Below are 13,721 nucleotides of genomic sequence, written 5' to 3' on the forward strand. Positions count from 1 at the left end.
CACTTAATTACAGTACTTACAGGAACAGAAGGCGGCTCACTCCTTTAACTAAATAGCGACTTATAACGACGCATTAAAGTGCAATTCAGCTTGCACAGTGCTGCGGTCTAAAATTTAATAAACGCCCGTCTTTCTATCGCGTAAACTCTCTCATAAGAGACAAGTGCCGTGAAGGGGCGCGCCGCACCGTAGATATATTTCTCGATGAATGACGTGACCAACTGAGCCCGGTCTGGTTATTCTTTGGAAAAGTAAGAATTTTGTGGGAAGTGGTATGAGTAAGCTCACTAAGATACTTAGAGAAACCAGCAAGAGTTGTATTTTTCATTACCCATCAAAAAGGAAAATGGGAGAAATAAAACTACCACACTACCAGGTGAAAACGCAACTAGTCATCAAATATAAAAGGAGTGATGTGACGTGGGATACCCGAGTCTGGACAGAAGCAAATCTTGTTTCGTTACGCATTGTATATAAAATCGTGTGCTCATCTCGCTTGCTCTTATGGCCAACAGTAAATGTTGCATTGTGTACAAGTGTGCTAAGTATGAGATTTTACACATTTTTACAAAAATTCGAGCGTCAAAACACTTAAGCGTTAAAGCAAAATGACCTTAATGGCTTTGTTTTAAAATTTAAGTACGTCCATACTGCTGCCAGCGTTCCAACCGGGAACCTTGAAATTAAAATCGGCGATACTGAACTTGTGACTTTAAACCAAGGACTTTTAGGTCAATTTTAACCACATTGGCGTTTATTCTGATGTCTTTCTCTAAACTAAATTTGAAAAAAAGGATGGAAAATGAATTTCAAATTAAACACTAAATTTTAGTGCTACTCTAAACACTATGCTCAAGGCTGGCGCCAAAAGCCACGAGGTTTGACGGTTTTAAATAAAATTAAGTTTGTCTGTCCTTTTCTTAATACATTAGTAAGAAAAAGGAGCCAATACTTTAAAATTTAGTTGCCATCGGAATCAGTACTAATGAGTACTTGAGTATGAGATATGAAAAGGAAGTTACCATCTGTAAGGTGGTGAGGTACTTCTTCCACCAGAGGTAGGGGCGCATGTGCGGGCCCATGGCGGCCAGCATGTAGTAGCTGTACATGATGATGTGCACGAACGTGTTGAGCAGCCCGAAGAACGTGGAGTGGCCGCCTGGCGTGAACTTGACGCCGAACCACACCGACATGGGCATCACGCCGTGGTGGATCACGTGCAACGTCGACACGTGGTCGAACTTCTTGCGCAGCACGAAGAAGATCTGCAACATTCCAATTTAATTTATTTATTCAGATACAAGTTAGCCCTTGACTGAAATCTCAACTAGTGGTAAGTGATGATGCAGTCAAAGATAAAAGCGGGCTAACCTGGAAGGGATATGGCAGTTTCTATTAAACCCATACATATCCCTTTGGTTTTTTACGCGGCATCGCAACGAAACGCTAAATTTCTCGGTGGCACGGCTTTGCCGGTAGAGAAGAACGTCGCACATCATACCACTCAATACTATTACTACTCAAAAGGAGTTACTATTACTATTCGCCAGATTTCTGTAATAATGTGTAATCTAACTGACGTTTAAATATGTAAATTTATATCATAGCTCATTCATAGTCATTTTGAGAATATTATAGAATTGCCAATATTTTGTATTATAATAAATAAAAATTATACAATTCCAATTCCTTAACCTCTAGCTTATTATTGAAAACCATTACTCACTGTGTCGAAGAATTCTGTAAACTTTGAGAAGTAATACCACCAACAGGCATTAACCATCTGAAAATTTTCCAAAGTATAAATACCAGACCTTAACATAAACAATAATTATAAATCAATTAACTGTGTATTTTATTATTTGGGTATAGGTCAAATTTAAAAGCTTTTAAAAAGTTATTTTGCCACTTCTTTCTTTTCTTTCACAATTCTTAAGTTTTCAAACTTCTTAATTAAAATATATAATATTATTTTTATTGTCTGTACTCTGTATGTCTTTCTTTACTTAAGCAACTAAACTACAAAGAATTATTTATAAATAGAGTATTATACCTAGTTAGATTTTATTTTTGTATAAAATATTATAATTTTTGCATAAAATATTATAATTTGAGCAAAGCGGCAAACAAAAGCTAGCCTTAATATAAACATAATACCTAATATCTAATAGCTATTGGTGTCATGAATTTCGTGCTGTGAATATATGTATATCTACAACTGAAGGACGATGTTTTATGTTTGTTTTAATTTTGTGGCGTAATATGAAGAATGAGTGTGAAAGTGAGTAAAATCTACTAATTTCAATTTGAATTGATGTCGGGTAAACAGTAATTAATAAATAATAAATCGACAAATGCACTTATTTTAACTTTATTTTGCAAGTTCATAATATCATAAGACAAAGCGGTTTGCTTTCGTTGAGTAGATTTTACAAATTTTAAACAAATAAGCAACTGATTATATTATTACCTATGCAAATTTGTTTAAAAAGCATACAGCCTTCTCAAATAAATGGAGGAATATTATGATGATGAAGCATTACGAACTATACTATCTAATACTTTTGATAATAAATAACAATAATAGTTGATTATAATATTTCATCCACTTATTTGAGCAGATTGTAATCATGGTTTCTGTATTTCTTGACATAATATGTAATTAATTATGATAATGGTAGGTAATTAGAATGTTGACGTGATAACAATTTACATCGAAGGCGCTAAATCAGTGGTCACAAGTCAGTGTGTAAGAGTGCCTTTTGCGGCAAAAACGGTTACTTGTAGCAATTCGGGACGTGCCTATAAAGGGAGACTATTCATTTTATACATTAGACATTTTTTTTACTCTTATACGAAAAAAGAATATCATTCCAAAAAGTAGACACCAACTTTTATAAACCCCAATGTCTGTGGTATCAAATAAATAGTCATATTACCTATTATTTGTTTAACTCTGTACTGTGCGGGACGTGAATGTGACAAGTTGCGATAGAACTGTGAGTAGTCGACACGGCAAGGGTTCAATTAAAATGTGTTTAGATAATTCACCCTCATTGTTTGTGGACTTTTCGAGTGGTCGACCGGTTGACACTGAAAGCTATACCTGCCTGTGAACCAGCCCGCGGCCCCGATCTGAAACAATATGCCGACACCTGGCCCTGTGTTATTCGTATAGTGGCATAGCAAGGCGCCGATGTCGTCGCACGCACGCTATCGGTTAATCACCTCATACCGATATGTCTTATGGTGAACATAATATTATGGGTAATAATATTTTTTTGAAGTCAATGCATATGTCTCGTGTAAAACGCTAAGGGCAAAGACATTTTGTATAAACTGTTCAATACGATTACGCGTTTGATAACGCTGTCACACGCAAATAGTAGCTGCAACGAATTTAAAATAGCTTTATCACGCTATCGTAAATTGGTTTTTATCTTTATTTGTTGTTTTTTGTTGTCTACTTATTTTATATACTACAGTTACTCATAAGTCATATACATTGACATTAGTTAGTTTAATTAATACTTATTATAAATAAAACGATCCTTAATTTATAAATACCACGTTCACCCTATAAATAATAAATATACCATTTCAACCCTATATAAAATATCTATTTACAAGTTCCTGAAAAAAAATGTCTATATACAGTGATGTTAGTTTTGATCTTTGTTCGAGCAGATTGGTGTCATTTCTCGACTTACTCTAGTAGCAGTAGGACTGTCAGAGTAGTCCACGGGTTGGCATCGTAAGCTGTAATGAGTCAGCCAGCCGCCATTTATGCTCTGGGTACATTACATTAATTATAATAATTTTTATAAAAGTGCTCAATTATTATTACAACAACATCCCAAACTAAAAAATATCTACCAAATTTTTCATTATCAACTAGTACATAACAGGAAGGTTATATCTACAATATTGAAAATTGTTTCTATAAACCTGTCCTAATAATATTCGTTAAAACATCCAAATTATACTCGTAAATCGTAATTGCTAACCAAATCACGAAGTTTGTTAAGAACAATTTTTTTACGAATTTCCGTGTGCTAAATTATTCACAATCATCGTTCAACTTCACGTTAGCACGAGTAATATCTACTGCAACTCTATAACGTCTCAAACGAGCCTTCGTAAACATTAATACAGCGGATGTTGGGGCGAAGAATACTGTTCCTTGGTATCATTTCCTCCTTCCCGTTTACCTCGTCTTATATCTCACGTCTCGTTAGTGCAATTTTCCTAGTCATATCATCAACAAATCAATATTCAAATTAATTTGATCTTTTGAAATCATCATTTGTATTAAATTGCCATTTAATTAACCTTAACCTTTAAAGATTTAATAGGCGTGACAAGATATATGTTAAACAACGTATAATAATTATAATTGTTAATTTCACTACAGAAATATAGTAATTTAATTATTCATAATGAAAATTAGTGAAAATAAACTACATCATGCCAAAAGGGGTAGAATTTATAAAGATCTTGGTTGTTATAATTATTAAAACACCTTTAATCCAAAGAAACTACCGTCACTCAATTTAAAACCTTATAAAGTTAAATACGTTACGTTAATATATTAGAAACTAGAGGATGCCCGCGACTTCGTCGGCGTGGATTTAGGTTTTTTAAATCCCGTGGGAGCTCTTTGATTTTCCGGGATAAAAAGTAGCCTATGTCCTTCCCCGGGATGTATTCCCGGGACCTCTGTACCAAATTTCATCAAAATCGGTTACACCGTTGGGCTGTGAAAAGCTAGCAGACAGACAGACAGACGGACACTTTCTCATTTATAATATTAGTATGGATAATATTTTCTTCTAATTTACTTATTAAATTTCTAATTTCTTCGTCAGCGTGAATTTAGGTTTTTAAAAATCCGGTGAAGATTCTTTAATTTTCCAGGAGGAAAGTAGCCTATATCAATCTCCAGAATGCATACTATCTCTGTATCTATTAACATAACAATCGGTTGAACGGAGGTTACATACTGATAGGTATACTTGCGCTTTTATAATATTAAGTAGATAATAATTTATGCATTTTTAAATTGTACATGGACTAGTTCTTATTACTGGTAGATGTTATCATAAGATCGCGTGTGCAAATTAGTCAATTATTGACATTTATAAATCACTAGCTGATGCCCGCAACTTCGTTCGCATGGATTTAAAAATCCTGTGGGAACTCTTTAATTTTCCGGGATAAAAAGTAGCCTATGTACTCCCACTACTCTCCAGGTCTTTAAATATACCCATGCAAAAAATCACGGCAATCCGTTGCTCCGTTGCGACATGACTTAAGGACAAACCAACAAACAAACACACTTTCGCATTTATAATATAATATGGGTAGTGATGTGCGTGTTGGTAGTCTAGAGATAAACGTCGTACTCGATGAAGTTCATTTTAATAAATTGGGACAAGTTTTAAGATATGTTTAAATTGCCAACCCAAAATGAATGCCTTCCAGGCTTGTTTGGCGGCTTTCCAGTAAGAATATGAAGCTATTGTCCATTATCTAGTATGCAGCAGTAACCACTAACATAAAAATAGAGAATAAATAAAATCTTTCTGATGTAAGTATCTTTAAGAAGTTCTGTCAATGTTACTGAAATTCAATCTTTAAATAACATTTAAGAAATAAAGCTGCAAAAGAGTCTTATCCATAATATTAGAAATGCGAAACTACATATGTCCATCTGTTTGTTACCTTTTCACGGTCCATTCGTTTAACCGATTTCGACGTTTGGTACAGAGAAAGCTTGCATCCCAGAGGCTACTTTATATTTCAGAAAATGGAAGTGTTCACATGGGATTTTAAAAAAATTACGCGGATGAAGTCGCGAGCATCATCTAATATTAAAATATCGGTAGTAATTATGTTTGTACTCAGTTCATAGTTTGCGAGTCTCACGATAGAACAAATGTTACTTAATTAATAATAATTTGAAACGGGTTTACAGTAGAAACATTGATCTTAAAACACTTGTATTATAATTTATTTAAACGAGGACAGTTAATTAATTTTTTTCCTTTAAGTGAATGGAACCAAACAGAAAATGGAAATATTTTTCGCATTAATAATAAAATCTTGGTTTTTACTGGATGTTATGATGAGTGTGTTAATCATATTATAATTAAGCGTTTTATTTTATTTGTGTCCTTTTATGGTTTATGGTTCTCAAATTAAAATTACATAAGTAGTAATTATTTACAGATAATTAATTACATTATTATAAAGATTTTAGCGGAATATGCTTATACAAAAATATATAAGTATAATATGTAAGATTATATAATATTTTGTAGGTGGGTACCTACCTTATATCTTGTTAGGGAAATTCACACTAAATCTAATATCTACTATATATACTAATAAATAAAACTGTAGTGTCCGTTTGTAATTTCGAAATAACTACCTCATATTAAGCTCATATGGTTATTTGAACTGTACCATAACTGAATAACACGTTTTTAAATTTTTTGCCTGTCTGTCTGTCTGTTTGAACGGACTAATCTTCAGAACGGCTGAACCTAATTTTACGGGACTTTCACATACAAGTAGAGGATTAACCGAGGAGTAACATAGGCTACTTTTTTAACCGACTTTCAATAAAGGAGGAGTTGGATTTTTCTACCTATACACCCCATCCTACCTATATCTCCCAGATTTCTAAACTGATTTGCCGAACCAATCTTTTAAAAATTGATACAGAAACTTAGCGACTGTCCCATAATAAAATTTAGATTCCAACTTCTCAATCCTGATGCTGCAGGAAACCTGACCACCAAAACTGATGGGATTAAACTATTAATTTTTCCTAAATTAGTACGGACGAAGTCGTGGGTATCAGCTAGTATTTTTATATAACTATACATGGATGTTTAACGTTTTTATTTTCTTTCGCTAATTATGTACTATATTTTCTGATTTATAAATAAATGTAGGTAAAGTAAACTATTCATAGTCAACTCCTAGTTCAAGTTTCCCAATATTTATAATACAAATATTTAGTCAAACACTATGACCTTCAGTCTAAATGCTAAGTCGTTTTAATATATTCACAGAACAATAGGATTAATCAACATTATTTTTTGAATACTGATTCAGGTCATGATCATAACTTATTGGTCTCTTTCTTTTCTTTAATCAGCTATCTTTAATCATAGAAACTGATATTTTATGTAACTATAAATTGCACAATTCTAGTTGTTTGAAATAAAATGTTTGAGAACTTACCTCATAAAACAGCCATGCACTGAACAACACTTGCAAAAAGTTGTATAATACTAATAAATTTTTTAATTCATAAGGTTTTCTTGATTCCATAAAACGGGGACCAAAAACCTGAAAAATAAATGAATAATATTACACTATAAATGTTTTTATACATTACGAATCACAATATAAACTGTAAACTGCTAGAAGGATTTCTATGACATTTACAAATAACAGTCACAGACTCACACATACAATTACAGGTATTTTAAATGTGTAACATCAAATCTGCAATGATGATCTCACAAATTATTATTATTCTCGCATCACAAAAGTAGGATGATTAAATAAATTTCATATTAATCCACACCCACTCCATATTACTATTTAAATAGTCTTTAGGATGATTAAATAAATTTCATGTTAATCTAAACCCACTCCATACTACTATTTTAATAGTCTTATGTAGTCTGTTTAAACTTGCTTACAGCTAAACAGTATACGCAATGTTGACACCACAAAGATAATTAATTTAATTTCTGAAGACAAACACAGGCCACTATTTACAGCAGAAAAAAATCTTAGTCTCAATGAGAAAAAAGATCTGCTCATAAACAAAGTTGTTATGAGGACTGTGTACTGCAATACAAGGCTTTGTATATATATTTTATTATTCAGTTATAAATAAGTAAATTATATACTATATAGTTACCTTGACTAGATAAATATAACTAAGACATATCATAAGTGTAGGAAATGGTGAACTCATCAGGAACCATGGATTCGTCCGAGGATCTGCAAGACATTTTTTAAATATTATGTACCTAATTTGTTTTAAAGTGAGTGCAAAACACAGTCCAATCTGAAAACGAGGCATATGACTATTGTACAAAAAGGGATCTCAGCTGGGCTTGTGTATTTATTAATCCTTAGTCTGTGACGTGCATGTTGCCATTTTGCAACTTCAGATTGGACTAAGTACTTGTTTTGAGCCTTTACTTTAAACTTCATTATGGTCAACAATTGTAGGTATACGTATAAAAGAAAACTGTGACTTGCTGAAGGACAATGCATAGCCTAAACCAGTGGGCATATTTCTTGAGTACCCTAGGGCTCCACCAAATAACGATTTTGAGAAATTTCAACATGGTCTTTAAAAAACGCAAATACACATGGACGGGAATAAACATAAGCTAGAATTTAATAATACTCCTTTTTACAAAAAAAAATATAGGTAAGTACTTAGGTAAGTTATTTAAGTTTACAAATTATTCGCAAACATAGAATGAAGTTTCATAATGTTAGTTTTTATACCAATGACTAAAGAAGTAATAAAAAATGCAAACTGCAAAATAATTTAGCAAATGTCTTTTTTAAAAATATAATAGTTGGCACATAGTGCTTCAAATATCGGAACTCACCTCCATATTTGTCCATAAATAAGTGCATATCATTTATATATTGAAGAATAAGTGCCATTTTTCTCTGAAAAAAAAAGAAAAATAATATGATTCAACGAAACAGAAATACATTTATTACTTCACGGCGGGATGAGATAACATCGACGACCGAGGTAATATTATAATGTTTAGGGGACAGTGACAAGACTCAAGAGTACGAAACACACCTTATTATTATCAGTTCATATTTTAAACCACAAGAAATAAACTTTACTTTGGGACGCTGAAACATATGATGGTTTATTTCATAAAAATTCGAAATAGATTACTTTGACGAAGACGAAGACTAGAATATTAATTTGTAGCAGACTATAATATCAAATATGTAAAAATATCCCTTTGCTGCCTCGCTACGCTAGTCCACCGCTAGTCGCTACACCTTCTCATTAAAATATGTCACTTGTCAGATGTCACCCAACCACGAAGTCACTGACAGTAACACAGCCCCAACAGCAACAGCCCACTTATCGTAGTGAAGTGTTTTGTTTACGCATGCATAACGAATAACCAAAGACTATCAAAAATCGATTTTGAAATAAAATAACTCGAACATATAAAAATTAACATTTAGGTAACTTATATTATTTATCATCGTTTTGGGAGGGCTTTTATGAATAAATATATATGTATTTACATAATATTGTATTTGAAAAAATAATTTTTTTACACAATAAAATAATATTTTGTATTAAGTTGCCAGCATCTTGGGTAGGTAGGTATAATGCCTCGGTGCTAATGCTGCGGTGGCCTCGATGAGGTATTAGATTTATTTTAATTTATTTTAGTTTTAATTTAATGTTGTTTTTTTAGATTTAAGTTTATTTAATAGAATAATTGTCTATCCCTTTTTAAATCTACTAATAAAATTGTTTTATATTAACAGTCCCGCAAATTGCTGTTGCGCTGGAACCATGTCTCATTAATATCGAAATGACGCCATTTTGATGTCAGCCGAAATAAAAAGGAACCATCAGCTCGAAACTTCAGTCCAGTGCTGACGTCACTAAATAATGGCGGCCACGCGCATTAGCAATTTGCGAGACTTATAAAATCTGACCTTACAGCATAACCATGCAACTATCGATTTCAAGTTCTATGGGGATAATAATCGGAAGATTCGTTTACCGATTATCATCCCCATAGAACTTCCATACCTGTGAGCTGTCAAAATTTCCATCCTTTATCTTTGTCTACAGTTCTACAAGCAATGGTCTACAATTTCGACCATAGATTTAACTTACTTACTTTAGACTACTTGTATGATTTACTTACGAAGTGGATTTTAAATTAATGTAGGTAACTACAACACAGATTGGACGAAATTATCAACATTTTTTTAGAAATTTGGTACAGTTAGCTTACATCCCGGGGAAAGACAGGCTATTATCATCCCGGAAAATTAAAGAGTTCCCACGAGATTTTCGAAAAACCTAAATCCACGCGAATGAAGTCGCGGGCATCATCTAATTTAGATGTAAAAAAAATATTTCTTTTTTAAATGTTGCATTGTAATATATTTTACAATTATGTACTTAGGTCTGCATTTGCATTTGGTACTGCAAATGTTCATGGGCGGCGGAAATCACTTAACATCAGGTGACCCTATAGTAGTACATACAAATTCTTTGGGTGACCCACCTGCTCGTTTGCTCGCCATTTTTTTTTTTAAAAAGGTACCTACACAATGACATTTTTGATTTGATGAGGTATTTTAATAACCGCACGATAAACACAAGTTTGCATACAAGTGCATTGGCAGACTTCACTTCACACACCTATGTGTATAGTTTATAGGTCTATATGCACATGCAGGTTTCATCACGATGATTTCAGTAGGTAGGTAGGTATGTAGGATATTGTTCTAATTCTAGTACAATGAGATTAATATTTTTATAATTTACTACAATGTAGGTACTGACCTTAGAAACCCGTTTTGAGGCAGTTATTCACTCCACAGTTGAGCGTATTATCTGGAAAAAAATAATTAAATTTAAAAAATGAAAATGATGACTGATGTAGTAAATGGGAGCCACTATGGTAGTGACGGTGAGCTCGTGTAACTCAGATTTAAGCATTTTATACGTGACTTTGCAAATTAGTAGGTAGAGCTGTCAGTTGAAGGTAGATAAGTACCTGAGTAAGTATACCTACCTAGGTAGAAACTCTTTAAGCTCTACCCACGCTTTACAGATACGGATAGGATCTTACGAATGTATCGATATCGTAATACCTATGTTCCAGGTTTTTCTTAAAATAACAAGCTTTAAGGACCGTAGCGCAGTTAACTATCGAGTTGATATCATAGGGTAATATGTGGTAATATCATCACCAGCCTGTTTGCGTCCATTGCTGGACATCAGGCCTTTCGTAGAACGCATCACAACTATTATGGTCCTCCTCATCCACTCTCTTCATCGCCTTCGCTTCTCGCAACGCCCGCGCCACCGCCACTTTCCCGGAACGTCGTCGCGTCGGGTCGTTCATAACATAAATAACTAAATTCTTATTAAATAAAATGAAAATATATATTTTAAATTAGAAGTAAATTCATTCATAATTATGACTCATTGTATAAACAGAGGTCAGTTACCGTCCTTCTCAACTATTTTGCTGGGAAATGGATGAACGACCTGTAGATTGTAGCATTATCGTAAGCAAAGGTCGTACGCTGTACCTACTTGACATATTTGACTCAAATAAATTATACACAACACAGGAAGTAGTAACTGCAATTTGTGCATATATAATATATAGGTATGTACGTTAGATAGTCATGGCCAGGGCCAGGGCCATCTTTAACCTATTGGAGGCCCTGGGCACATTAGAATAATGGGGCCCCTATGATCTTGACAGAGCCCAAGGCCCAGGGAGGGTTCTGAGCCTCAAACCCCCAAAAAAATAATTAAAAATCAGTAAAATTATACTGATCAGGTCAAGTCGTGCAAAAAAATATCTCATGCGAGGATTCGTTTAAAAATTTGGTCTTGGAAAAACCTCCCCGTAATAAATTTCTGGCTAACTACAGCGTTAGTTAATACTTATTCTAATTTTTAAATTGGGCACAGTGCGAGCCACTCAGTGGTCGTAAACTCAAATGGTTTGCTTTTATATTTCCAAATATATACTTACATTTTAAAATGTTTGTTCCGTAAATTATTTGACTAAATGGATGCTCTGTGCTCATGTATTATATTGTCGATGACGTTGTTTCAGAGTTAACTATGTGGAATCTCGATGGCCAATTTGTCAATAATTTATAAGCAATAAACGTGAAATACCTATAGGTACCTACCATGTACCTACCAACTGTTACTTACGGTATGTAGGTTTACGCAAGATTGGTTTTTTAAAGTCAGGTGCTCCTGAGCTCTGTTTGCAGGGACCAGGGTTTACCAAAATAATAAAAAATAATTTTATGAAGCAAGAACATAGGCGGTGGATAGATACTAAGGTGGTAGATAGAACTACAAAATACAAATAGCTATATTATATATCTACATAATAATTATTAAGTATTTAAATTTTTAGCAATAAGAAATTGATGAGTATCTTAGGATAAGGAACTAAATGTCTTGTTCTAAATTTGTTCATTGGTAATACCCTCTGAAGACTGAAATTTATATCCGGCAGGGCAATGTAAAGAATTTGTTTGTGGGATATTAAGCTCTATATGCTTGCTGTGAAGGTTCATATGAAGATTGATAAGCCGCACATGTATAAGGTTGAACACAGCACGTGCTTGTTGGCAGAACATGTCTGAGCAGACAACCAAACAAATGGATAATATCTGAATGACAAATACAGAGATATTAAAACAAACGTATAGATATTAGGTTCAGTGCATTGATTAGTAAAATATGTTAATAGGTAAGTACTTATAGTTAATATATTATGGTATATTTTATATCTATATATTACTATTTTATATCTTACCCACTTATTGTTAAATATGGCCGTATGTTAAAGTATGTTACGGGTAATGAACGGAAAATTCAAAATATTGATTTCATTAGTCACTACTCACTACAAATTACTAAAACGCGGTATAAGTCATAATACTGTGCCTTATACCGCTTTCCTGCATATTATCTACACTAATATTATAAAGAGGAAAACTTTGTTTGTATGTTTGTTTGTTTGTACTGAATAGGCTCAAAAACTACTAGACCGATTTTAAAAATTCTTTCACCATTCGAAAGCTACATTATCCACGAGTAACATAGGCTATATTTTATTTTGGAAAAAAATAGGGTTCCGTAAGATATTTGGGTTTTTCGGACACAAGGTGTAAAAAATCAACCAGAAAAGTTACTTATTTTGCGTACGCTGCCTAAACTATAAAAGATAGAACCATAAAATGTTCTAATTAATTGTAGATCTTATAAATATCTACAAAAAAGTCCGCGACACACTATACCCATCTATGTCGAGTGAGGCACAGCAACCATTTTTTTATTTAAAAATCTTGAATTTTTTTTGGACTACATTTAAACGCGTTTATTTTACTCATGCTATTAATCCTTATCAAAATAAATGATTTCATCACTAAGAACAGTTTATGGAGATAATATTTGGTCTTTGAATGATTAAAATTGGACGTTTGGTTTTGAAGTTATGGCGAAATTAAAATATTACGATTTCTGCTGCACGGCCCGTTGTATTTTTATTATATAAAGAGGTAATGTCGTTAAGTTTGTTTGTAGGGGGTAATCTTTAGAACTACTGAACCGATTTTAAAAATTCTTTCACCAGTAGAAAGCTACATTATTCCTGAGTGACATAGGCTATACGGGATCTTTAAAAACCTAAATCTACGCGGGCGAAGCCGCGGGGATCAGCTAGTATCTTATACTTTGATCAATTTACTATGCCTATTCTTGAGAGTTAATAAATTATATGATTCTTTGGTAATTCCATAAAAAAACAGAATTAAGTAAAATGAAAAATTCTTATTACAAAATAGGCAGGTAGGTAAGCAGGTCCTGTTAAACTTGTATTTGAATGATTTTCTGACCTACTAAACAGCCT

At 33.1% G+C, this 13,721-nt stretch overlaps 1 protein-coding gene across 6 annotated transcripts in view; it reads right to left on the reverse strand.

The window, feature by feature from the left end:
* LOC117982303 (very long chain fatty acid elongase AAEL008004-like) overlaps positions 1-13,721 on the reverse strand; it is a 40,706-nt gene that overhangs the window by 9,507 nt on the left and 17,478 nt on the right. The window contains exons 2-8 of one of the 6 annotated variants that reach the window (XM_034968648.2): positions 10,613-10,663; positions 8,655-8,718; positions 7,946-8,028; positions 7,255-7,362; positions 3,052-3,135; positions 1,727-1,783; positions 1,023-1,265 (exon numbers count right to left, since the gene is read on the reverse strand). In XM_034968648.2, coding sequence (XP_034824539.1) covers positions 1,023-1,265; positions 1,727-1,783; positions 3,052-3,135; positions 7,255-7,362; positions 7,946-8,028; positions 8,655-8,712 — 633 coding nt within the window. In that variant the 5' untranslated portion in view covers positions 8,713-8,718; positions 10,613-10,663. Of the gene's footprint in view, positions 1-1,022; positions 1,266-1,726; positions 1,784-3,051; positions 3,136-3,710; positions 3,792-7,254; positions 7,363-7,945; positions 8,029-8,654; positions 8,719-8,856; positions 9,045-10,612; positions 10,664-13,721 lie in introns of those variants that run through there. The other 5 variants (XM_069498864.1, XM_034968647.2, XM_069498862.1 and 2 more) reach the window with 5 other exon arrangements.

This window comes from Maniola hyperantus, chromosome 5, assembly GCF_902806685.2.
Source record: "Maniola hyperantus chromosome 5, iAphHyp1.2, whole genome shotgun sequence".
NCBI classification, from domain to species: Eukaryota; Metazoa; Arthropoda; class Insecta; order Lepidoptera; family Nymphalidae; genus Maniola; species Maniola hyperantus.